This window comes from Anabrus simplex, chromosome 2, assembly GCF_040414725.1.
Source record: "Anabrus simplex isolate iqAnaSimp1 chromosome 2, ASM4041472v1, whole genome shotgun sequence".
NCBI classification, from domain to species: Eukaryota; Metazoa; Arthropoda; class Insecta; order Orthoptera; family Tettigoniidae; genus Anabrus; species Anabrus simplex.
In genome coordinates this window covers 645,332,585-645,358,245 of record NC_090266.1, presented here as the reverse complement: position 1 = coordinate 645,358,245, position 25,661 = coordinate 645,332,585, and the positions used below count along the sequence as shown (strand labels likewise).

Genomic DNA, 25,661 nt, shown 5'->3' with positions numbered 1-25,661 from the left:
CAACTTTTACGGTCCATGTGTAAAATTTTTGGAAATTGCAGCATTTTATGGTTTTACGGATGGACGGTGTCATTTTACGACTTCGTGGACAAAAAATTGAAACATTAACATTCGATAATCACTCCACTTCTGTACAATCGATTGTTTGCTTGGGTCGAAGCATGCTTGGTCTTGGTCGAAGGCAAGTCCACGATAGTCGATAACTCATTCTTTGATGTGATTGGTATTTTTAACCGTGTGATGTTTGTGTCGTTATTGGAAGTTAATTTAAAGCCGGGATAACAGTTCTTCCATGTGAATCTTAGGTGTTGACAGGCTCTGCTTCACAAATCCTTTGTTCCACTCCGTTCACTTTTTGTGATTTAACCTATATTCTTTTACCACGTGATTGTTGTTCTTTGTTGGCATCGTAAGGTTATGACATATTTTAATGAAATGTTCGAGTTTTTGTGTTATAACTTCGTGCTTCGCAGTTTCCTGTATTCGTTGGACTAATTACACTCATTCCAGTGATGGTATACTGCTATTAGCGAAGCCCATTAAATTATAAAGAAGAAGAATTACATTCGTTCCACGTGTGTACATTTTTTACCATGTGCATATTCTTTGTTCATGAGGTTGGCGTCGTGTTCATTTAGTGGTTTAAGACTTTGTGTGCTTTGGCATGTTTTAATGAAGTGTTTAACTGCCTTGAGTGTTTCTGTTATAATTTTATGTGACGTTCAGTGATCCGGGTTCCTTTTGATGTTTCAATGGATATAGATATATTTTTTCTCAGACATTTTTATATGCTATATTCCTATTGTAGATAATCATGAATAAATCCAACAAGAAACAGTACTACCAGACATTTAAAGAATCATATTCTGTTGATTTTCCATGCATACTAAAATCAAGAAAGGGAGAAAAATTTGCCTTTTGCACGGTATGTGGGTGTGATATTAATATTGCACATAGTGGAAGAAACGATTTAAGTAATCATGTGAAGTGCGGTAAACATGTAAGTTACATTAAATCGAAGGAAGATAACAAGAAAATCAGCACCTTTTCTGCAAAGTCTGGAAACGTTGACAGTGACATAATTAGGGCCGAGTGTCTGTTTACTTCCTTTTTGGTGGAACACAATGTGCCTTTAAGTGCGGCTGATCATGCTGGTGCTTTATTTAAGATGATGTTTCCCAGATCGGAAGTTGCAAAGAAATACAGTTGTGGTCGTATGAAAACGACATGCATTGTAAATAAAATGGCAAAAAATGCATCTTCTGAAGTTGTTGAGTGCCTTCAGAACGGATCATTTTCTTTGGCAACGGATGGAAGCAATGATATGAATGCCAAGTTGCATCCTATTGTTGTTACCTTCTACGATATTCCACGGGAAAAAGTAGTGAGCACTGTGCTATCCACACCAGCGTTAGAGGGGGACTCAACAGGGCGAAACATAAGTAACCTGATGTTATCACAGCTGAATTCTCATAACATACCAATTGAAAACTATGTGGCTTTCTGCTCTGACAATGCTCCTGTTATGATAGTACAAAAATATGGGATTTCAGCAGTTCTGAAGGAAGTTCAACCAGGTATTGCCATCATAGGTTGCATTTGCCACCTGATTAATCTAACAGCTGAAAAAGGTGCTGGAAGATTACCACTTAAAGTGGATGAGATCCTTGTTGATATATTTTATTTCTTAGAGAAGAGTGTTGAAAGGAAAGAACGCCTTCAGAAATTTCAGAACTTGCACAATAAAGAGGCAAAGAAAATACTAGGTGGTTATCCTTAGGCTGATGTTTGGAGACTATGGGACCAGTGGGATCCGCTTCTTTCTTTCTTCAAGGAGGAAGTAATATTATGTACCCAAAACATTTCCACAAGCTTGACATCTTTCAGAATACCTAGAGTTGAACAAAGTGGATCCAAAGAGTATCAGAAGAAGATAATTCCTGATTCTGCTACTACACATGCCCCAGCATATTCTTCTAAATGTGACAAACCCATCCTGAAGAGCAAGACTTCTGATACAACATGTGAGGAAAAATTGTTTATGTTCCTATCCTCAAACTTGAACAAGGCCTTTTGCACTTTCCTTCCTTGACTACTCCTGTATTTGACAAATTCAATGTTGCCCTTCAGACTTCTTCCCCACAAGTTCACTTTTTATTAGAACTTCTAATGGATTTGCTAAAGCAGTTGTTCACCAGGTTTGTTAAGCCCAAAATTGTCAAAAGCTCCTCATTGCTTAAAGATGAGTACAACTTCATTCAAAATCAAAGAAGTGATGATGAGTTAGTTATTGGCATTCAGACTTCAAACATAGTGAATGATCTCCAGGATACAGATAAATCCCTTTTCTTTTCATCAGTGAGAAACTACTTTTGTACTGCCTGTGACTACATCATCAACAAGTTTCCACTCAAGGATGATGTGTTAAAGCATGCTCAAGAGTCTAGGTTAGACAAAATTGAAGATGCACAGTTTTCTTCCATTCGTTCTTTTTTTTTGGAAAAGTTTCCTATCATGTTATGCAAGGAAGAGAATGAAACTACAGATGAGGTGGTGAATGAGCTTCAGAGGCAGTTCACAGCTCTTCAGGTAGATGACACTTTGGTTGCAAATCAAAATGCTGTGAGCGATTCCAGTTGGGCACAAATATCAAGAATTCGTGGAGCCGATGGACTTCTTAAGTATAATCGAATTTCTAGGGTAATGCTCTCTATTTTCACCATTCCCCATAGCAATGCAGAATGTGAACGTGTTTTCAGCCTTGTGAAGTAAAATAGAATAGAGTTCAGATCATCCATGTCCAATGAATCCCTGGAGTCTATTTCTATTTTGAAGACCAGGAGTTCTGGTCCTTGTTATGACAAAAAATATTTTCTCAAGACGTTTAGCAGAAAGCTAAAAAGACCACAACTATGACTTTAAAGACGAACTAGCGTGTGATTTGCAGTGTGTATTATATTCTTTCTTGCCTGTGTTATGTTAAACAAGTTTGTAAAGCCTTTTTCAATTATTACATATCTGCTTAATTTATCAGGGAAGTCCTGTTATGTATGCTCTAAACTAATATTCACCATGCCTGCTGCTGTTTAACATGGATTTCTTCTTGATTGTTATTTCTTGATTGTTATTTTCATCTACAAATCATTGGCCTATGATGTAAGTAGATTTGATTTCACTGAAATATCCTGTTTAAAGCATGAATTATTGTATTTTGTAGCCCAGAAGTATTATTATTTTTGTCAAGCCGGGGTATGTCGAAAATCCTTAGATTTTTTCGTTGCGCATGAGTTTTACTGATAGCTTATTTCAAAAGTTGGCAGGCATGTATGTATTATATATTGTGTTGAATGGTGGAACATCCCTCAATTAATTCCTATTATATAATAGGAGGTATTGTTATGTTGGTCAGTTTAACAACATCACTTGTAAGGTCGATGGTGTATACACAGCATGTGTACGACTGAGGCACACATGACAGGAGTACTAATTTCTGCTACTGAACAAATTAAAATTGTGACACTGTTGCAAGAAGGATGGTGAGAAGTGGATGACACACCTCATGTTGGAGTGAGTTAGAGTTTGGTAAAAGTTCAGGAAGACAGAAATGGTTGCTGATAGACAACGGGGGTGGATGATCAGTATTGTTTGCTTTCAGCATGCTGTAGACCCACTGCTACTCCCACATCATTCTGCCAGGATCTTTGGAGGGACACCGGAGTGAATGTATCAGATCAGACAGTACAAAATCGGTTGCACAATGAATGACAGATATCAAGAAGGCCACTGTCACAAGCTCCTTTTAAACTACACAATAGGGCAACTCATGTGAAGTGGGCAACAACTTATAGTCATGGCATCAAGAACAGTGAAAGTTTTTTTCTGATGAAGTCACTATCATTATCTAGATGCAATAGCTAATCATCTTAGTATCTTCGTCCCTATATTATTCAGTCAATGTTCTGCCTTTTTTGCAGGCAATCAATACTTGGTACCATAGAGTGCAACAGGAGCATTAGAATTTGGAGATGGTCCAGAGAGAGATGGAACAAGCCCTTCATCTCGTAGCGCATCAGCAGCAATGGGGGTCTGTCATGTTTTGGGGTGTGATCATGTTTGATGTATACCTCTAATTTCTATCTCCAGAGTAAGAGGACTGGTCTGGTATATAGAGAAAACATCCTGTTAGATAATTTGCTGCCATTGTAGACGAGGACTTTACACTAGTGGGTGACTTACGACCATCGAACCAGAGTGGTCAATCAGTTCCTTGAGACACATAGCATACAGTGGCATGCACATTCTGCTGACATAAACTGTGTTGTACATACATAGCATGAAGTGAGGAGAGCAACTGATGATTGTCCTAATCCTCCTGCTAACATTCATCAGCTGGCCAAAGCTGTTATCCAAGAGTTGGATAATCTGTCTCAAAACAAGTTGGATTCTTTGGTGGTGAGTATGCCTCGATGTGTTCAAACATGACTGAGGGCTTGAGGTGGCTACACATAGTATTGAATTGCCACACAATAAGCGATAATTTTGTTTAAAAAATCTCACTATAATAACTTTATTCTTTTGTTGCATTTCTGTTGCTTTTGCATACCTGACAGCATATTGTTGTTCTTTGATATACCCTTCATATACACACAGCAAAATGAAAAGTGCACTACACAAGAATGTGCAAAACTTTTTTGAGCACTGTAATAATAATAATAATAATAATAATAATAATAATAATAATAATAATAATAATAATAATAATAATATAATTATTGTTGTACCAGAGGTACACCTTCTCCGTTCATTTGAACTGCGCGGTTGCTAGAAGGCCATCTGGGTTATGAATCTGAAACTGTGTATTTGAAGAAGTTTGGCCCTTTAATCTTCGGATGTCTCTACTATCGACTTATGTGCCCCCTCTGGCGGGAGGACGGACAATTATTTTTTTTAGGGAATTTAATTTTGTCTAAGTTGGTAAACCTTACGTGTTTGTAAATTGCTTTTTTTATGTGCTAAGGTTATCAGCACTGCTAATGCTTCCTTCTTCCATATGTTATGGACCAAACAGACATTTTTGTAAATATTTTTGTAGCCAATTAAAATTGGGGGTGTATACAGACAGGCATTCTGCCTAGAGAGTTCTGGAACTTCCCCCTCTGCTATATAAGCTGGGCGCTTTTGGGCCATTGTGTCTTCTTCATCGCTCCAGTCAAGAGTGCATACAGTTTTATGTGGAGGCAGGGGCAGCTTTGCCCATCGTTGGAAGGCCCACCAGCTCAAGGTAATGGCAGACATCTTTTAAAAATGCAATAGCTCCAGAAAGTTAACTTGAGGGGAAGGTTTCAAAATTCTTTCTTAATGTAAATTCCCAAAGTTTAATATCATTGTTTAAATGTAAATTTTCAGGCAAGTCTAAGGACTCTATTCAAATCCCTGCTGGGAAAGATATAACTTAGGGAATTAAGAGTGTTCACCCTCTATTAATTCCAATTCAACTTGGTATGGGGGCGACTATGATATTCTAAAACTCTAAATTTTTAACTCTATTTTGGAACTTAATATTTTGCCATCTAGTCACCCTCTGCAGCATAGGCTTAGCCTCTGTAACTTCGGGCCATAAGCCCATATAGGATTTTAAGTGTTTTTCAAAGTGTATTTCAAAAGGAGTGCATGTGTTTTGCCTCCTAGCATTTTGTTCATGGCTGATTCTCTTCAACCTTTTTTCTTTGTATATTTAGGCCATTTAGAATGGGCACTTATTGCCCCTGTTTAAATTCTAATTATTCATAGATGATTGTGGATCAGATTGTCGAGCAGAAATGACAGCAAACACTGTTTATGAAGTCATCTAGTGTTAAAGTTGGATAAGAAACTTGTGCCTTTGAGAGGCTGGACTGTAGTAAATTTTGGAGCTCATTCTCCTAAAGTATAATTGAGTGGAGCAATTATGCTCTTTGATATAGTGTACCTTTAGAGGGATAACGCTCATTCTTTGTCAATTTTGTACCTGATCTGGACTTATAATCCAACCTTATTATATGAGCTGACGAACTCCTGAATTGTTATTATTGTTACTTACTCAGATTATCTATCAAATTTTAAAATTAAAAACAGAAAAAGGATAAGGAATAAAATTTCAAAATTCAGTGTTTTAAACTATACTCTGATCTTTTCTGTCCACCCATTCACCCCGGCACCTTCTTACACCACTGGAAACCACAATATTTCAATAATAATAATAATAATAATAATAATAATAATAATAATAATAATAATAATAATAATAATAATAATAATAATAATAATAATAATACAAACTTCACCATGATCATCACATTCATCAACATATGTTCTGCCCAGTGGCAGGGTCTACTATGTGGCTCTGCAGGTATCATTTCATTCAGTCATGGGCCATGTCAGGGTGTGAATTTACTCTTTTGATGTTGCTATGTTGCAAATCAGTTGACCTTTGCAATGGTATTTGCTTCTACTTACAACAGATGTCTAAATTAGTAGAATGTCACGCTATACAGTACCTCCTCGAACTGACCCAATGCCAATGGATGATGGTCGGATAGATCTTTGATTTCAGAGGATCTTTCATCCAGTAATCCCAGGCAACATTTGTTGTTCATCATTTATTGGCGTTGAAAACACAACTCAACCTAGAGGCGATGGCTAATCATCTCAACATCTTTGTCTCCATATTATGCAGTCAATATTCTGCCTGTTCTTTTTTTTTTTTTTTTTGCAGACAATCAATGTTTAGTACCATAGAGTGCAACAGGGTGGATGATGGTAGGATAGATCTTTGATTTCAGAGGATCTTTCATCCAGTAATCCCAGGCAACATTTGTTGTTCATCATTTCATCCTTACTTACTTACTTATCCGGCGCTACAGCCCTGTGTGAGTCTTGGCCTCTTCTACGATAGTCCACCATCTGCTTCGATCCTGAGCGGCTGGTCTCCATGGACGGATGTTCATTGCCCTCAGGTCGGCTTCAGCTTCATCGCTCCATCTATTACGGGGCCTTCCTTGTCGCCGTCTTTTATCTATTCGGGATTTAACTACTTTCCTTGGCATTCGATCTTCCTCCATTCTTTACACATGGCCAAGCCATCGCAGTCTCTGTGCCTTAATAAATCTAACTATATCCTCCTGGTCTAATATGCTCTGTATTTCAGCATTCGTCCTTATCCTTCAACCATTCTGGTCTTGAATTGGGCCATATATTCGTCTAATAATCTTTCTTTCAAATATTTTTAATTTATTTGCATCATCATCTAAAAGGTTCCAAACTTCTGAGCCATATGTCACTACAGGTCTAATAAGGGTCTTATACATTTTGAATTTTGTAGGTTTAGACAATAGACGAGATTTAAATAATGTAAGATTTGCATAATAGGCCCTGTTTCCAGCTATTATTCTACGATATATCTCCTCACTTATTCTGTTATTGTTTGTCAACATGGTTCCCTAATACTCAACTTCGTACATTCTCAAAACTATGCCCATTTATTTTCAAATTATCTTGACTTCTTCCCCCCTCTATAACAGTCACATGCATATACTTAGATTTACTGTCATTCACCACCAATCCTATCCGTTTTCCTGCTTCCTCCATTTCAAGAAACATTTCCTTCAAATATCCATCATTCCTGGCCATTAACACTACATCATATGCATACACACAAATTTGTTTAGATTTATATACAATATTTCCGGTATCCATAATTTTTTCAAGGACTTGGTTAATTGCCAGATTAAACAAAGTAGCTGCGAGTGCATCACCTTGTCTGACTCCTGTATTAAGAGCAAACTCGTTTCCAATTCTTCCATCCATCATCACCTTTGCCCTTACTTCTCCCAAAGTGATTCTGAACATCCTAATCAGTTTCTGTGGTATTCCTATTGTCTCCATATATTCATAAGCTTATCCTTGTATATACTGTCAAATGCTTGTCTAAAATCTACAAACAACATATGTAGATCTATGTTATGCTCATAGCATTTTTCCATCGTTTGACGTACCACGAATATTTGGCCTACTGTGCTCCTATTTCGCCTGAAGCCACATTGTGCTTTATCCAATCTCTCTTCAGCATATGGAGTCAGATATTGTAATAGGATATTTGAAAATACTTTATAGATGATATTCAGTAATGTAATTCCCCTATAATCATCATTTCATCCATGCTGCATTAATCCTTGCATTCATCTCTTTGGTCAATTGGACATCGTCAGCAACCGCAGACCCAAGATACTTCAACTTCGTTGCTCGCGGCAGGTCCTTCTCATCAATTTGGAAACAAGCTCATAGTTTTACATGATTGATCATGTAGTGATCATAAGCAGGGGATCTTCAGTTTTACATGAAATACAAACCAGATGGACGTGACTTCTCATTTAAAACTTTCCACATGCACTGGCCAGAATTCTATCTTGGACTGCCTTTGTAAAAAGCCATTGATGATGCTACTTCACTATCATGCCTCAGTAATCAACTTGGATTGTTTCTTTTTTTTTTTGTGGGTATGACACATATTCAGTTTTATTTTTGTTTAGTCACAGCTCATGTTGCAACAACCGACCGTTCCATTCTAGAGTTTGGTGTTTTCAGCAGCTGGCATTATGTCGTCAGTGTACAGAAGGATCTGGTGTATCGGTTGATGTAGCTCTGTAGTAACAGTGTCCATCGCAGGATGAACAGAAGTGGTAATAGGGTGAAGCCCTAGTACTGTAGATGCTTGTACAGCACCTTGCATATAGTTTTTTGACACTGGCATAAAGAAGCTGCATCCAACTAACGAGGTACTCTGGAAGACTGGGATATTAAAAACTGGGCTAATAAAGATCATATGTAAAAATCATAACATTTCTGAAGTTATATAGAAAGTAAATAATGTTTCACTCACCCTAGTTTTCAAGACAAGTGTTCTCAACATAAAATTTTCAGCTTCAATACTGGTGTTATTATGATAGTTTGGTCCCTTCAAGGGGTTTTACTAATTAACTCACTATAATCTACCTACATAATAAAACAGGCAAGATACAGCTATATTATGAAAACATTCAATAGTTTTCTTAAAATAACTCTGTCTTTACATAGATTAAAAGAAAATTCATACACAAAATGTGCCATAGCAGACATCTGAAAAAACTTACCTCACTATCATCAACACTGACTTTTGGCAGGGTCCATGAAGATTCCACGCTGTTTTCTTCAAAGAAATATACTCGTCCTTCATGATCAGTAGATGAAAACCACTGTAACACAAAGAAATCGGCACACTTCATAAAAAGATAATGTATGTTGAGCATTCAGCCCGAAGGCTGCTTTGATCCTCAACAGCTCTGCCGTCAGCTGCCATAAACGGCTTAGGATTCACTAAAGAGGCACAGTAGGGAAATGAGGCATGAGGTAGTTTCTCATTGCTTTCCTCACTGAGCCAGAAGTTGCTATTACATATCAGTCTGCCAAGGCCACTAAAATGCACACACCGTTATGGAGGAAAAAGTATATTTCAGTCATGAAAATTGGTTCAACTCTCGCAGGCTGGCTGGGCCAGAAGCAAGTGCGAAGCGCATGCATAGAGACAAATCTTAGTGTTGCTGCTGGTAACAGTCAGCTGTGTGCCTGTGTAGTTTCTCATAATGGTTTATACCTAAGGTTAGCTTTACCATTCTGCTAGTTGAGGCTGTATTAACATACAGATACATTTCAAGTTTAGTATATTTACAATATTTTGAACAACTGCACATGAATATCACTGAGACATGAGTAGTAGTGGGAAGTCCAAGCCTGGTGGTGCAAAATATTTTAAAAAATGGCAGAAAGAGAAGGAGGCTAGGGATGGTGAATTAACGAAAGAGGCAGGGAAAATAACAGCTTTTATTAATTTAAAAAGAAAATTAAATAAAGAAGGTGAAGCAAGTAGTAGCAGTGTTTGTCTGGGCCTTTCTCTTTGACTTACGGCCATGGCTGCTTCCTTCCCATTCCTAGGTCTTTCCTGCCCTATCGTCACCATAAGCCCTATCTATGTCGGTGCAATGTAAAAAAATAAATAAAAAGAACATTTATGTTAAAACCTGTGTCCACCCTTGCAATAATTGTTGAAATGTTGCAACTTCTATTAATGAATTACTCCTCCATGTGGTTCTTCTCTCCTCAATGGTCCACCTACGATTGTGACATCATGCAATACATTGGCAATGGCATTGTACCTGCTGGCTTGTTTACTGTAACTTTCCATTACATCACGTTTCGGTGATGTCATGGGTCTTCCTGGAGTTGTAATTATAGCTTAATAATAATAATAATAATAATAATAATAATAATAATAATAATAATAATAATAATAATAATAATAATAATAATAATAATAATAATAATAATAATAATAATAATAATAATAATAATAATAATAATAATAATAATAATAATAATAATAATAATAATAATAATAATAATAATAATAATAATAATAATAATAATAATAATAATAATAATAATAATAATAATAATAATAATAATAATAATAATAATAATAATAATAATAATAATAATAATAATAATAATAATAATAATAATAATAATAATAATAATAATAATAATAATAATAATAATAATAATAATAATAATAATAATAATAATAATAATAATAATAATAATAATAATAATAATAATAATAATAATAATAATAATAATAAACAGAAACACACAACTGTCACCTCACGTTGAGCAGAGTCAGCGTAAAGGGGAGGTTGATGATCTCACTGCATGTGGTATGAAGACAGGTAACTTACTGCCCTCATGCTCACGCTTCGTCTGATGGCAAGTTAGAATAGTATATCCACTTCATCAGATTCTGATGAGCTTTAAATTGCTTGTGCTGTTCCTGTTGCCATGAATACTGTCGGCTGCAAAATATTATCTTGGGCATCTATGACTGAGTTTTAATGAATTATAACGGGTAAACACCAAATATATCACCAGAGATCTTTTACATGCCAATATAATACAACATAGAATGTCGAATGGACTTTGTTCCGCTCTTCAAAAATCCCATTAAGTCTGCTGGGTTTGAACCCGTACCTTGGGATCTGGAGACCTACACTCTACCACTGATCCACGGAGGGAGCTTTCGAGAAGCCACCTGCACTGAACAGAAGTTAGCTGTATGCTTAAGTATATTATTATTATTATTATTATTATTATTATTATTATTATTATAGATTGTTATGAAAATATCTTAAAGGGTGTTTAATGAATATTAGAAACTTAATAAATTACGTAATTATAATGGAGTTCAAAATGTTGTGCTTTACTGAATGTAGATTGATTTATTTAAGCAGAGTTTTGACTCACCACCACCAGCAGGATGTCCCATGAACCATGCCAGTTAGACACCGACGAGCGATGAACCGACAGCGTAGGACACAAATCCAACTACGAGCTTTTTAACTGCAACAACTTTAATATACACTATTGGAACTGGAATTACCGCCGCTGCTGGCACCAGACTTGCCCTCCAATGGATACTTGTTAAAGGATTTAAAGTGTACTCATTCCGATTATGGGGCCTCAGATGAGTCTCGTATCGTTATTTTTCGTCACTACCTCCCTGTGCCGGGAGTGGGTAATTTGCGCGCCTGCTGCCTTCCTTGGATGTGGTAGCCATTTCTCAGGCTCCCTCTCCGGAATCGAACCCTGATTCTCTGTTACCCGTTACAACCATGGTAGGCGCAGAACCTACCATCGACAGTTGATAAGGCAGACATTACTGGTGAATCTTCTAGGTGCGCATGATTATTGATGTTATTCTAGTTGGCTTTTCTGCAATGTGAATTTCTATTTACTCCTTTATATATAATTTTTTTATTACTTTTGATGTGTAATATTTTAATATCTGTGCTGATGGCAAGTGTGTGATTTTATAGAATTTTATGTTCTTTCAAGAATGTGACAAGTTATTCTATTTTAATTGTTTCTTTATCAGGTATAATCTGTTATTGTTTTCCTTTTTCAGGTATTTTCTAAATTTTATTTATTCATAAAGCAGTTTTGACACACTGAAGAAGCTAACAGTTTTCTTTTTTAAACACGATGGTCAACTTGCCATTGTGTGTGTTGAAAACTGGTAGAAGTCTGGCCTGGTATAATTCAGACCTTGAATTTTATTTCAAATACTGGTAATGTCATAATCAATCAATCACTACTGATCTGCATTTAGGACAGTTGCCCAGGTGGCAGATTCCCTATCTATTGTTTTCCTAGCCTTTTCTTAAATTATTGCAAAGAAATTGGAAATTTATTGAACTCCCTTGGCAAGTTATTCCAATCCCTAACTCGTGTGGTCAGCACAACACATCCTCTCGGCTGTTATTCTGGGCTTCCGAGACCGGGGCCGTCATCTCACCGTCAGATAGCTCCTCAATCCTAACTACGTAGGCTGACTGGACTTCGAACCAGCCCTCAGGTCGAGAGAAAAATCCCTGACCTGGCCGGGAATCGAACCCGGGGCTTCAGGGCGAGAGGCAGGCACGCTACCCCTACACCATGGGGCCGGCTTTAAAAACACCACTCAATCTTATTCATCATTCCACACCATATCTCCACTGACAGCTCGGAACATACCAGTGAAAAAGCTAACCTAGAAAGGAAGCTTCCATGCCATGGGAGAAACTAAAGTCATTTGAAATGGCATTTATGGCCATATTATGGTGAACCATACTAGAAATGTTCAACACAACATCTAAGCTTCAGGATGAAACTCTGTATATGAGGAAAGTTCTAATGTATTATAGCTCTCTCTGAATTAATTTTACAAGATAATTTTGTTTCCTTAGAAAGCCTGGCAAAGAGAAAAATATGGTCTTCAAGAACACATAGCAGATATGCAAAGGAAGAACTTTAGCTCCTGATGAATCCAGAAATGGACAAGTTTTGTTGAACGGCTCCATAAACATCCACATAAACACATTTAGGCCTACTGCCATCCTCGATGTACTGAGGACTGAGTTGAGAAAACACGCTGAAAAATATCACCATTTTCAAAGTACACTTGGATTTCTTGAAGAAATAAAGTTCCAAAAAAGTCTGATGTTTAACACAGTTTTTTCTTCAGTGTTCATTTTCCAGGAACAATGTTACGTGCAAACATTGATCTATTAAAGAGGACTCGAGATAACTTTAAAAAAAAATTAAATTCACTAATATTTCTGCCCTTTTTTGAAATAACCATGACAAAACATTTATTCATAGATAGATTTTAAGAGAAATGAGTTTTACAAGTTACAACTCACGAATTATGATGAAGCAAATGAAACCATTTCCCTTCTTGCTTTTTGTCAAGCAAATACATCATTACCATCATCATAGTTAATTGTTGGTAACAATAGTGAACATTCCAACAACTTATCCCTAATCATACCCTTGTTTTAAATTTATTTTTTACAACTGTTAGGTTCTTCAGTCTGCCAAAACTAATTTTGAGTAATAAATTTATAAACTACCTGATAAAGAAACACATAAGGTAAGGGTATTATACTTCAAAAAGAAATAACTAAGTTGTTTAATCTGAGAACGGTAGCTGTGGGTCACTATGACCCTGCGCACTTATATTTCTGTTAGTCCCATCTCCACCAATGGTAACACTGCAGCGTCCCTCTCACTTCCTTCCTAACTCTCATCCCTCTACACAATGCAATAGTCACCAGTAAGTTCAAACTTACGAGTTGACGAGGATAGTAGCAAAATAAATGAATAAATAAATAGTTTGAGGCAATCACGACCCACTGCGAGCGTGGGAAGAAAATTCAATAGATGGCCCCTAAGAGAATTCTTTCATTTTATGGACATTACAGCTATAAATGCATTCATTGTCTATGCTTGGAATAACAAAGACAGGCATCTCATAAGGTGGCAGTTCCTGATACAACTTGCCAAGGAACTGACCCTTCCTTGCGTGAGATACCGTTTGCAGCCTGGAAATCTTAGCCATAAGTGAAGATCAGAAATAATTCACATCCTGAAAGAAGAGTATCCAATCCCTGAAGAACCTGAAATAGACGAGCACTGTGCCCCAGAACTGGGAACAAAAGTTACCAAACCTGTGCGATCTGCATGAAGTGCATGTGTAGAAACCATGGGGAACTGACCTGCCTAGGCTCCTGGAGAGTGCCTAAAGTAGTGCCTTAGTGCAGTAAGAAACTGTTTTTGTGTAAACTTGCGTATCATCTCCGTTTTTTTTGTAAAATCATCACTTGATTTTGAAGTTCGTTAAGTTTAGTTCATTTTCCCAGATTTATGGCACAGCAAAAGTTCATGTGAAAAACATTGAAAATTTTAGTATGATGTCCATTTGAAAACGAACTTATGTATGGTCTATATTAACCTAGAAAACATTCCAGTGTAATCTTTTTTGTGTTTTTTCAATATTCGAGTAAATATAGTGAATTTTTGGAACATTTACTATTTTTTGTAATTATTTTTCAATAAATTTGTATCTGAATTATAAAGACATAAATAAAGGTATGAGCATTTTTATATTATAAACACTCTGTTAAAGGATATGCAAAAAGAGATTTTACAGAATGTGAGATTTTATATAAAGCAAATCAAATAATAATTTGTGGGTCAAAGTGACCCAACGTGACCATATCAAGATGCACCAAAGGCGCTACCATTGTCGGGTTAAATTTATTACTGAAAATTAGTTTTGATAACAGTTAAAAATTAACCGAGTCAAAACCAAAACGATATTACCAAATAAAGAACTAAAAAAATATCATACTGTGTCAAATTTCACCTCTCCCCTTGGTATCTTCATCAGTTAGTGTGTCCAAGGTTCTTGCCAGGAATTATTACCTGTTCCAGGACCTGTACTTTTAACAAATTAGGCTGTGTGTTGTTCTTTAAGGGTCCCAGGTGTACATTTCCTTTGCCTTGGTCCACATTTGATTTCACTGTCCACTGCCTTCCACCTTAACAAAATTTCTCTCACAGAATGAAAAAGCATAACGATTGTTGAACATGCCCCATTCACCAATAATATTTTTCACCCTAATATGCCCACCGTATCCCTACCAACCTTGACATGTGAGCCCTCAAGGCAGAATTCTCAGAGTGCTCCTCAACATTTAATAGCACACTTATCAAACACACTGACAGGGATATGAAAATAGCTTCCCACTGCATAGTGCGTTTGTAATGGGTTCCCATGTCTGGAGACCACTGGTCGGTTTAAAAGTAAGTTCAAATCTAGAGCATCCACGTAAGGCTACCAAACAACATCAGTGTCAAACAACATGAGTGTCCAGGACTGTCTTCCTTGTGTCCTTAGCTTCATGGTAATCAAAGCCAATAGAAAGGCATTACCCCGACGGGCACTCATCTCACAGTGCAATATAATGATCCTGGGGCAGATAATATCTGCATCAGAGCTAGGTGGTTTCCATAGATGTGCAAAGTGAACCAAAATCAACCAAAACAATCAGAATTGCCTCATGGAATATCAGACCAATGACTGGTAAGAGTTTGGTACTGGAGGAAGAAACAAGATGCACATAAAATGATATCATGCGTGTCCAGGAGATAAAATGGCAAAAACATGGCAAACAAAGACTCTTGAATTCTAAGACCAAAGCTTTCAAACTCCACTACTATGGTGCTGAAAATTGCAAAAACATTGTAGGCATAATCCTTTCAAGCGAAATGCAAATCATAAGGTCAGTGACCAGGTATCAGGTTAGTGATACAAAAAGGAAGTATGGATTACTGTCACTGCATCCAATCCCCACATCAAACGGGACGCTGCTGAGAAGGCGGCTTTCTGGGTGGACCTGGAGAATCTGTTAAAGGGAAAACCAATTTTTTTTATTTGTTTAATGTCCCGCTAACTACTTTTATCGTTTTTGGAATTTTCCCGCAGGTGCCGGAATTTTGTCCTGCTAGATTTCTTTCACATGCAGGTAAATCTACTGACATGAGGCTGATGTATTTGAGCACCTTCAAATACCATAGTACTGAGCCAGGATCGAACCTGGCAACTTGGGCTCAGACAGCCAGTGCCTTAACTATTCGGGGAGAACCGTTCTTCCTTGGAGGTGACGGGAACGCTGAGTGATCAAATCGTGAAGATGAGAGTTGACAAGGTGGCTATGGTTTCGGGGAAAGAAATAAGGAAGGGTTAAGAGATCATTCAATCCGGCAAAGCTCATGATTTGGCTATCCTGAATATATGCTTCAAGAAATAACCTCAACATCTGGTGACCTACAGTAGTGAAGAAAACGACAGCCAGATTATTTAACACCTGTGTTCACAAGAAATGAAAGGCACCCTGAAGGACTGCAAAATCGTACTAGGGGAACCAGTTGCAATACAACATTTATTCCTGTAGTTGGAAATATGCATCAAACACCATGAAAAGCAAAATGGCAAATCAATCAGATTGGAGAAGATCAAATGATTTATGATGAGAAATCCAGAAAATGCACAGTTCATGGGCAGAGTGGTGGAGTATTTGAACAATTGCATTATGGTTACCGATGAATTAGGATCATCTGTGGGAAGCATAATTGTATAAATAACCTATAAAAGTGCAGAAGAAATAAGCTTTCTAAAAGTGAAAATTTTACTGAAATCAGCCAAGTCTATCCTGAGATTACCCTTCATATACAAACTCACAAACTTTCTCTCTCGATAATATTAGTATGGATTGCAACAGGACATATGATTTGGATGCACTGTAGAACCTTATTTATCCGGCTGAAACAGGACCAGGTCCGATTTGGATAACCGAAAAATCTGATAATCCAGGAAAATTTGGTAACAAAATAAATAATAAAATATATTTTTACTGCTCATTTCTTATACTTTTACAATATTATTAGCAATGCAAACCAAAAGACTATGTCTACGCCAATGGAATAACTGCATTGACAGAAACTTATTGATTCAAAACTGGGTTTCCCCAAAGGGATAAATTATTTTCTTTCAAAGTTAATTTGGGTTCACGTACCCATGTTTATTTTTCATAGACAAGCATTACAAGGAAGCACTCTTACAACAATTGTTTTAGATGAAGATGATTTGGTCAACAAGAATTCTACACCATTGATTTTAATTATAGCTGAAAATAATTCCAGAACATTTCAGAATACAGTACGATCTCCATAATCTGGCTGCTCAGTAGTCAGGCACATCCAGTAATCCGGTCTTATTTTCTAGCTGGAACAACTAGATTTGAATGCGACTAATTGTAGTGTGGTGTTCAAAACCATCCACTATCTTCTTTGTTGCCTTTCACTTGGATTATTGTTACAACACACGCTATATGCTGTGGTTCTGTGTTTCTTGTGCAGCCGCATATTTTTGTGAGTGTGTTAAGTATCAACCGTGGTTTGAACAATGCCGAACTTGGAGAAATGCAAGCATAAAACATTATCATTAGGTGAAAAGGTGCTTGTTGTTTAAAGGGGCCTAACATCTCGGTCATCAACCCTAGATGAAAAGTATGATATACATACAGTACATACAATATCAAATTAAGTTTGCATAAATGAATATCTCTGAATATGTAGTTTTTTTTAAAACTATAAAATCAGATGTTATAGCATACAATTTCAATAATCCAGTTTTTCCAGTAATCCAGCACCCATCGAGTTCCGAGAGGGTTGGATTACTGGGATTGTTCTGTATTTCAGATTAAAGAATTTCTGCCTTTCATTGAAATCCTCTATTCAAAGGATCGCTAATTTTAGATTTTAAATGATTAATTTAACATACATACATCCTCATTATAGAATGTTATGCCTTTCAGCATTCAGTCTGCAAGCCTCTGTGAATTTACCAATCACCACCACAATCTTCTATTTGTAACTAGTTCTGTGGCCTCATATAGTTCTATATCTCTTATCTTTAAATCGTTGGAAATTGAGTCGAACTGTTGTTGTCTTGGTCTCCCTCTACCCCTCCATAACAGAGTCCATTATTTTCCTAGGTAACCTATCCTCTTCCATTCACTTTACTGCACCTTGAATCAATCTCAGTTACTATACTACCATCCTGGGAGAACACACATCCTAAATACTTGAAACTATCTACCTGTCCCAGCTTTGTATTCCCAATCTGCCATTCAATTCTCTTGGTTTTCTTACCTACTGACATCAATTTGGTCTTAGAAAGATTAATTTTCATACCATACTCATTGCACCTATTTTCAAGTTCCAAGATATTAGACTACAGGCTTTCGGCACAGTCTGCCATTAAGATCAGGTCGTCAGCATGGGCTAGACTGCTTACTACATTTTCACCTAAGTGAATCCCTCCCTGCCACTTAATACCTTAATGCCTTGTCTAACCCCTGTAAGTATCCTGAACCAAGAACACATTCTGCTGTCAATTCACACTGCAGCCCAACTGTCAACATAAATGCCTCATTCTACTGTCAATTCGCACTGCAGCCCAATTGTCAACATAAATGCCTTTGATTGATTTTAATAATCTACCGTTAATGCCAAAGTCTCCCAGTACTGCGAACCTTTTCCTTCGGTACTCTGTCACATGCCTTCTCTAGATCTATGAAACATAAACATAACTGGCAATTCCTCTCATAGTATTTTTCGATTACCTAACACATACTGAAAATCTGATCCTGACAGTCCCTCTGTGGTCTGAAACCACACTGGTTTTCATCCAGCTTCCTCAGAGTAAGATTAATTTATAAATATTTTCTACATACTGTAATTATTCTTGATAAACTCGATAGCCAAATAAACAAAATCCAGTTAAACAGGATTCTGCTACTAAAAGTTGAAAAATCCTCTTTCCTGATGAGGAATCATAAAGTAATAATGTTTGACCAAGGAGGAATAACTAAACTTTATACTGGCGCTTGAATTAGTTCTAATTCTGTAATTCATAATGACTTGTGACTTGAACATTTGACTCTAAACAAGTACAGTATTTTTCCTATTGTAATCTACTTTAATCTCATTCATTAATGCATTAACATAACAAGAAATGAACAACATCATTACCCTGTTTGAGGTGAATGAAACTCTCCAAGGTTTGTTTAGAAGTTCCCTGATTAATTTAGAAATATTAACTTGGGCCTTTCACTCAACCAATACCTGATAAAATTTATGGCAGGTTATCAATATGAATTCCGAAATTATTTTGCTCCTTCAAATTTGGGTTTTGCAACTGATTTTGTTGTCAATTTTTTTAATATCTGGAGATATTCATACCTTTTTTGAGGTATCTCTGTTCACATAAAATGACTGGCCCACCTCAATCTATTTTCTACCATTCACTTTCATTGAACTAATATAATAAGAATGTACTCTCTGTTCATACACACTTCTTTTTCTACCCTTCTTTCATCTCATGATTAATTTCAAGTGTAAAATTAATTTAGAAATTTTTTACTACATATGCATAAATAAATATCTCTGAATATGTATAGTGTATGTTTTTACTATAAAAGCAGAAGTAATAGCCTACAAATTCCAATAATCCGGCTTTTTCAATAATCCAGCACCCCTCCAGTTTGAAGTTTTGTCTGTCTGCCTCTCTGGATGTCAGTCATTCGGCTTGGACTGAATATTTGCAAAAACTGCTAACTAATTTTTCAAAAAACTTATTGACATTAAAGTAGAGACATCCAAAATTTCCCTGCACTTATTTTTATCTCATTTCATTAAGCAGGAGCTGAGAAATAAAATTTTTAACCTTGGCAACACTGCCTCTCAGGCAGAGAGAAACGAACAATGAGTCGGTAACTTCCCTGACAAGCCACTGATACCATGCCCAGGTCCACTGTATGTTTCTTGTTAGCAATTAGCGGTTGTGTTTGGTACTTCCTTGTCTTCTGCTTGTTTCATGGAATCCAAAGCCATCTGAGTTTTCCATACTACACATGTTCTAAGACCTCAGTTTTACTGGTGTATCACTTGGAGGTGCCAGGCAGTATTAGAGTTTTTTCCCGATCATGGTGTTATATGCCCACTTTCAGTGATTTTCTATGGATTGATGGTTTTTCTACACTCGTATTCTCTTCTTTCTGAAAATAATCAAGTTCTATAATCAAATCAACAGAAACAACCATGTTCCAACATTCCTAAATGATATTTTGTTATAGTTACCAGTGTTTATCAGTTCTATAAATGGCCACAACATTAATTTCCACCCATGCAAAGTCACTGATGAAAGTAAGTTAGTACATAAATCTCACCATTGCACCATTTGTAAAAAAAAAAAAAATTGAAATAAAATAAAATAACAAATAAATAAATAAATAAATAAATAAATAAATAAATAAATAAATAAATAAATAAATAAATAAATAAATAAATAAAGTGGGAGTCTCCATCCTCAGAAGAAAAATTAAACACCAATGAAAACTAGAAAACCTGTATTCTCAATTGCTAGTAAATTATAGTACTTGTGTACTTATAATTCATAGAATACCACCTGGGAGGACATTCCTTCCACACACAATTATGAATGTATCGAAACAACATGGCATACATCTCCGTTGGTTTTCCTTTATGCAGCAAATTCTTGATCATCCTGTTTAATGGAGATCATCATCATCATCATCATCATCATCATCATCATCATCAGCATCATCTGGGTATCCTTCCAGCAGGCCGGGTAGGACTTTTGTGGACAATATGCCTCCATCGGTTCCTGTCATTATAGAGTTCCTCTCCTTTCACATCCTGCAGTATTGTTCCTTTCTCAATTAGGTCTGCATTTATTTGGTCCAGCCACCTTCTTCTGGGATGTCCAACAGGTCTCCTTCCAGGTATTGCCATTTCCAAGTATTGTTTGGGGATTCTAGTCTCTTCCATCCTTTGCACATGCCCAAACCATTTCAACCATGCAATGCATAGTTTTTCTTCCATCGTACAGGTCACTAGCATGTCATTTCTAATGCACTCATTTCTAATTCTGTCTTTTCTTGTTTTCTGCATAGCAGATCATAAAAATTTCAGTTCACATGCTTGCAGTTTGCCGATGTCTCTTTTCAATAACACACACACGGCTCCAGCCCATATGCTATGATTGGCTGGAGGTAAGATTTGAACATTGTTTGTTTGGCTTTTACTGGAACTGTTTTGTCCCACACTAGATTTCGTACCTGATAGAAGAACAAGGAACCTTTTGTCACTCTGTTCTGGATTTCAAATTTAGCACTCCCCTGGTTCGATACAAAACTTCCAAGATAGCTGAAGCTCTCAACACATTCAATTCTCTCTCCATGAAGTTTGAGGTCACATTTGCTGGGTGTTCTACTCAATTTCATTGCTACTGTTTTCTTCTTACTCACAGTTAACTTACATTCCTTAAATTTGTTGACCCAGCAATCTAATTTCCTTTGGACTTCTTGCTCTGTTTCTCCCCAAATGGCAACATCATCTGCAAACACTAATGCATTCAAATCTTCAGGTTCTGCACAGTCAGCAGCCCTGAAGATGGTTTTCCCATGGTTTCATATTTTCACACCAGGAAAATGCTGGGGCTGTACCTTAATTAAGGCCACGGCCGCTTCCTTCCCATTCCTAGGCCTTTCCTGTCCCATCGTCGCCATAAGACCTATCTGTGTCAGTGCGATGTAAAGCAAATAGCAAGAAGGTTCTGCAGCTTTAATTTCTTTAATGATTACATCCATGAGTGCAAGGAAAAGTAGTGGAGATAGTGCACTGCCTTGTTGTACACCTCTTGGTTTGGAACCATTCAGATCTACCATTCCCTATTTGTACACTACTTTCACAGTTTTCATATAGCAATTGGATCTTATGAATTAGAGAACTTGGAGCCCCTAGTTTATGCAGGCATTCCCATATTTTGCTCCTTGGAACACTGTCATAGGCTTTTTCTATATCTAGGAACACTACTATCAGATCTTTCCCTTTTTCCCAGTGCTTTTCCATTAGTTGTCTAACAGCAAAAATTAGGTCTATTGTTGCTCTGTTGCCTCTGAAGCCGTATTGTTCTTCTTCAAACTGATGTTTTATCCTCGTATGATCTTTTCCAATATCTTGAAGCAGTGTGGTAGCAGGGTAATGGAGATCAGAGTTCCCATTTCAGTGCTTTGGTGTGCGTGATAACAGGTTCTGCGACCGCCTTGTCTTCACTCACCTCTACCAAACACACTATATCTGCATCCTACGAAAATGATTTGGCGAAGATATAGACAGGAAATCGGCCGTGGACATGTTACGAAGTTAGAGTCATTGATAATTTCCACTCATGGCATGTAAAACATCAAAATCATTTATGCTAAGGAACAGAAATGGGCCTTTGCCCACTGCTTTGTATATGTGGAAATCAGTTTTGTGGCAATTTATATAGAACCAAATACCAGAAACTATATCAAAATACTGTTTTAGTAATATTAGAACATGCTGGCTTATGTTGATTTGTTGATAGAAGTTAAATACTTCAGAAAGAAAAGAGCTGGAGTGTAAAGAAAATACTGACCCATAAAAGAATCACTGAATGTGAGCTTACAACACCACAATTGCCAAGAAATGCTATGTAACATGTCAGATATATTCACAATGTTTATGTATATCTATGAAAAGAGTAGGGCTATATGGAAATGCTAAAGCAGCTCTGATTGGAATATGAAAATGGAACTTGTAGAATATCTCCTGGTAGACTTTCAACATTCAGAAAACAATGTAACAGAACTAAGTTTAGCAATATCCGCAATGGAGAGGCAAAATATGGCAATGTCCCATCAACAGCTCAGGTTCACTCAATTTTACAGGATATGATAACACGGCCAAGTTAAAGTATGCTTTCTTCATTTTCATGATATCTGGAAGCTGCTCGAAAGGAATGGCGTTTCTGAGAAATTCTCTACTGATGTCATCTAGACAGAAGCCAGATCCATACTACTTTATCTATCCTGGCCCCTACTCCACCTAACCTCCTTAATACAGTATATTAATCACTAATCTGCAGTTATAGTCTGTGCTCTTTACATCATGTACAGACATACATAATACTTTTTTTAAAATAACATATAGTGAAGTAAAGTTTCCTTAAGTGATGATATCAGTCTTATACTACAAATGATAAAATATATGAATACAACCTCCATCACATCATGTCACATATTTATTTAAGACTGACTACAGCATAATTAGTCAGTCACCTCTTATGCTGAAGGTTATGGGATAAGATCTCAGAGTCAGATAGCAATTTAAAAAATGCTTAAATTCTGTCAAAATTTAGTGGCCTTAAGATCAAGAAGACCCTCTGTTCATGTCGGCAAGGAGAGCGAACATACAAATAGTCTCACCCCCCCATGTATTCAATGTTCAGAATGTTAGTGCCACATCTGAACACTCCTCTTTGCCAGCACTATATGTCTGACTGGAAATAATTGCATCACTGAATGTGATTGCATACGATCAAGTATGTGACTGAAATTAGTTCCATTTTAGAAAAGCAACTTAGCATCACTGCCTTTGTGCTTATTAAAGCAAGGGATACACATTTCACATTTCTTTCATGTAAGTTACCCCTTATTGTTATTAGCCTAGATGAAAACTGCTTATGGCTACCATCAACTAGTCAGAAGTTATTTGAGGTGAATAACTTAGGTAGTCCACCCTGTATTTAACAAACATAAATTAAAATATTTTTTGTTCCTTCTAATATATCTTTTCACAATATGAAATGGTAATAATCTGTAAATAGTGAAACAATCACTTTATCAGAATAAGTAACTTAACAGTATTTACAAAAAATTAATGAAATCTTTATAATATAATTGGTTTTATATCCTACTAACTACTCTTACAGTTGTGTCCCATGGGAGTTTGTTTATGTGCCGGTTCATCTACCGACACAGGGTTGATGTATTGGAGCACTTTCAAATACCAACAGACTAAGCCAGGATCGAATCTCCCTAATTGTGCTCAGAAAGTAAGCGCCTTAACTGTATGAGCCACTCAGTCTGGCAAATGAAATCTTTATGAGGACATTTAACAATGAATTTTCATTTCAGTAAATTCTGTGATAATTATGGCCTGGATAATTATGTATTTACATTTTTTTCTATTAACACTAAGATACGATATTTGTGATATGTTGGCGTTTCATGCCTAATACTACCTAAAAAACACAAGTTTTAAAGTTCATATATTTAAATATTTTACTCGTAATTACATTTTCTCACATATTTCACTTATAAGTACAGTACATATATCATTACATATTTGTTAACATTTGAACATTTTCAGGAGTCAACTTCCTGACCATCAAACAAATATTCGTTAATCTTGAAAGATCTTTTTACTTAGATATGAAGCAACAGAAACAAGCAAACAATATTATTTTTATGAGAAGAGCCACAAAAGGGTATAGGGATTGTTAAATGCAATAAAATTACAAGGGAAAAAGTGTGAAAGCTAAAGTTCATTTCACAAGGCAAACAAAATTCTCAAACAAGTCTACGAGAACAGCTGAAACAAAACGTCACTGTAGAATTTAATATATGCAGGTTAGCTGTTAAGTGTATTATTTAAATTGCCAAACTAAGATCTTGAGTATTCAAAAATCATGATATCAATGTTCCAACAAAGATCCTTGTATATAATCCAGTTGTAGTTTCCAGCTTACTGTATGGATCTAAATCCTTGACGTTACAGACAACATATTAAAAAGCTGGAACAATATCACTAGCAAAATTTAAGGAGAATTCTGCATATAGCCTGGCAAGACAGATGCACAATGTCAATGTATTTGAAGAGGCACAGACCACCAGTATAGACATTAATGTTAACAACTGGGAGACCTTAGTCCTGAATTTTTCATCCTGGAGATCATTAGTTTATCACGGCATACTACTTTTTGAAGAAGACCGTAGGCGAATAGCAAATAATAAGAGGCAAAGTAGAAAAGAAAAAAGAGTGAAACAGGAGAACAGTGGCTGCTCTCCTGGGACTATCTGCCATCTCTGCAGCGAATTGTGTGCCTCCCATATTGGGCTGTACAATCACCAATGGACTCACAGATGAAGAGGAGTTCTGCTTGGAAGACCAACCTACATGTTTTCAAGTCTTTTGCTATTGTATTTGTATTGTATTGTTTGTTGTTTAAATGATGTACTGTGGAAATCTGATAAATTGTTCTAGATCTTCCTTACTTTCTATAGTTTAGCGGGCCAGTCGAGGTGTACAGCAGAACAGCTGCAGTGTCAAGGTGAAGATCAGCAACTTACTCTCTCTCACTCCTACTAACCGATGCTCGAGTGGTTTGTCCAACCTCAGGTAGCGTTTGTTTTTATTGATCTTGAGACAAGATAGACCAAACAAATTTTAGTCAATTATTCAGACTGGAGTGAACAGCAAAACTGTAGAGTGACTTTAGCAATTTCAAGGTATTTTCTACTACAAGATGCCAAAGGCAAGAACCTTGCAATACATAAGGTATTTCATAAGAGAATTTGAACATTTTACTATAGGTGGAAAATAACTTTTTTTACCAGGTTTGTTAGAAAAATGTGTCCTGTGAACAACAGTTTCAAGTTTTGCAACTATTATACATGTCACATAATCAGGCCTGTGCTTTGAAAACCAAATCTCCAAAGCAGATGCTGCTGACTCAATCTCAAGCTGCGAATTATCCAAGA

The 25,661-nt window shown here is 36.5% G+C and overlaps 1 protein-coding gene across 7 annotated transcripts in view; it reads right to left on the bottom strand.

Annotated features, from left to right (window-relative positions):
* LOC136864304 (rho GTPase-activating protein 12) overlaps positions 1-25,661 on the bottom strand; it is a 417,475-nt gene that overhangs the window by 129,884 nt on the left and 261,930 nt on the right. For all 7 annotated transcript variants that reach the window (XM_067141113.2, XM_067141110.2, XM_067141116.2 and 4 more), the window contains one exon: positions 9,168-9,269. In XM_067141113.2, coding sequence (XP_066997214.2) covers positions 9,168-9,269 — 102 coding nt within the window. The remainder of the gene's footprint in view (positions 1-9,167; positions 9,270-25,661) is intronic.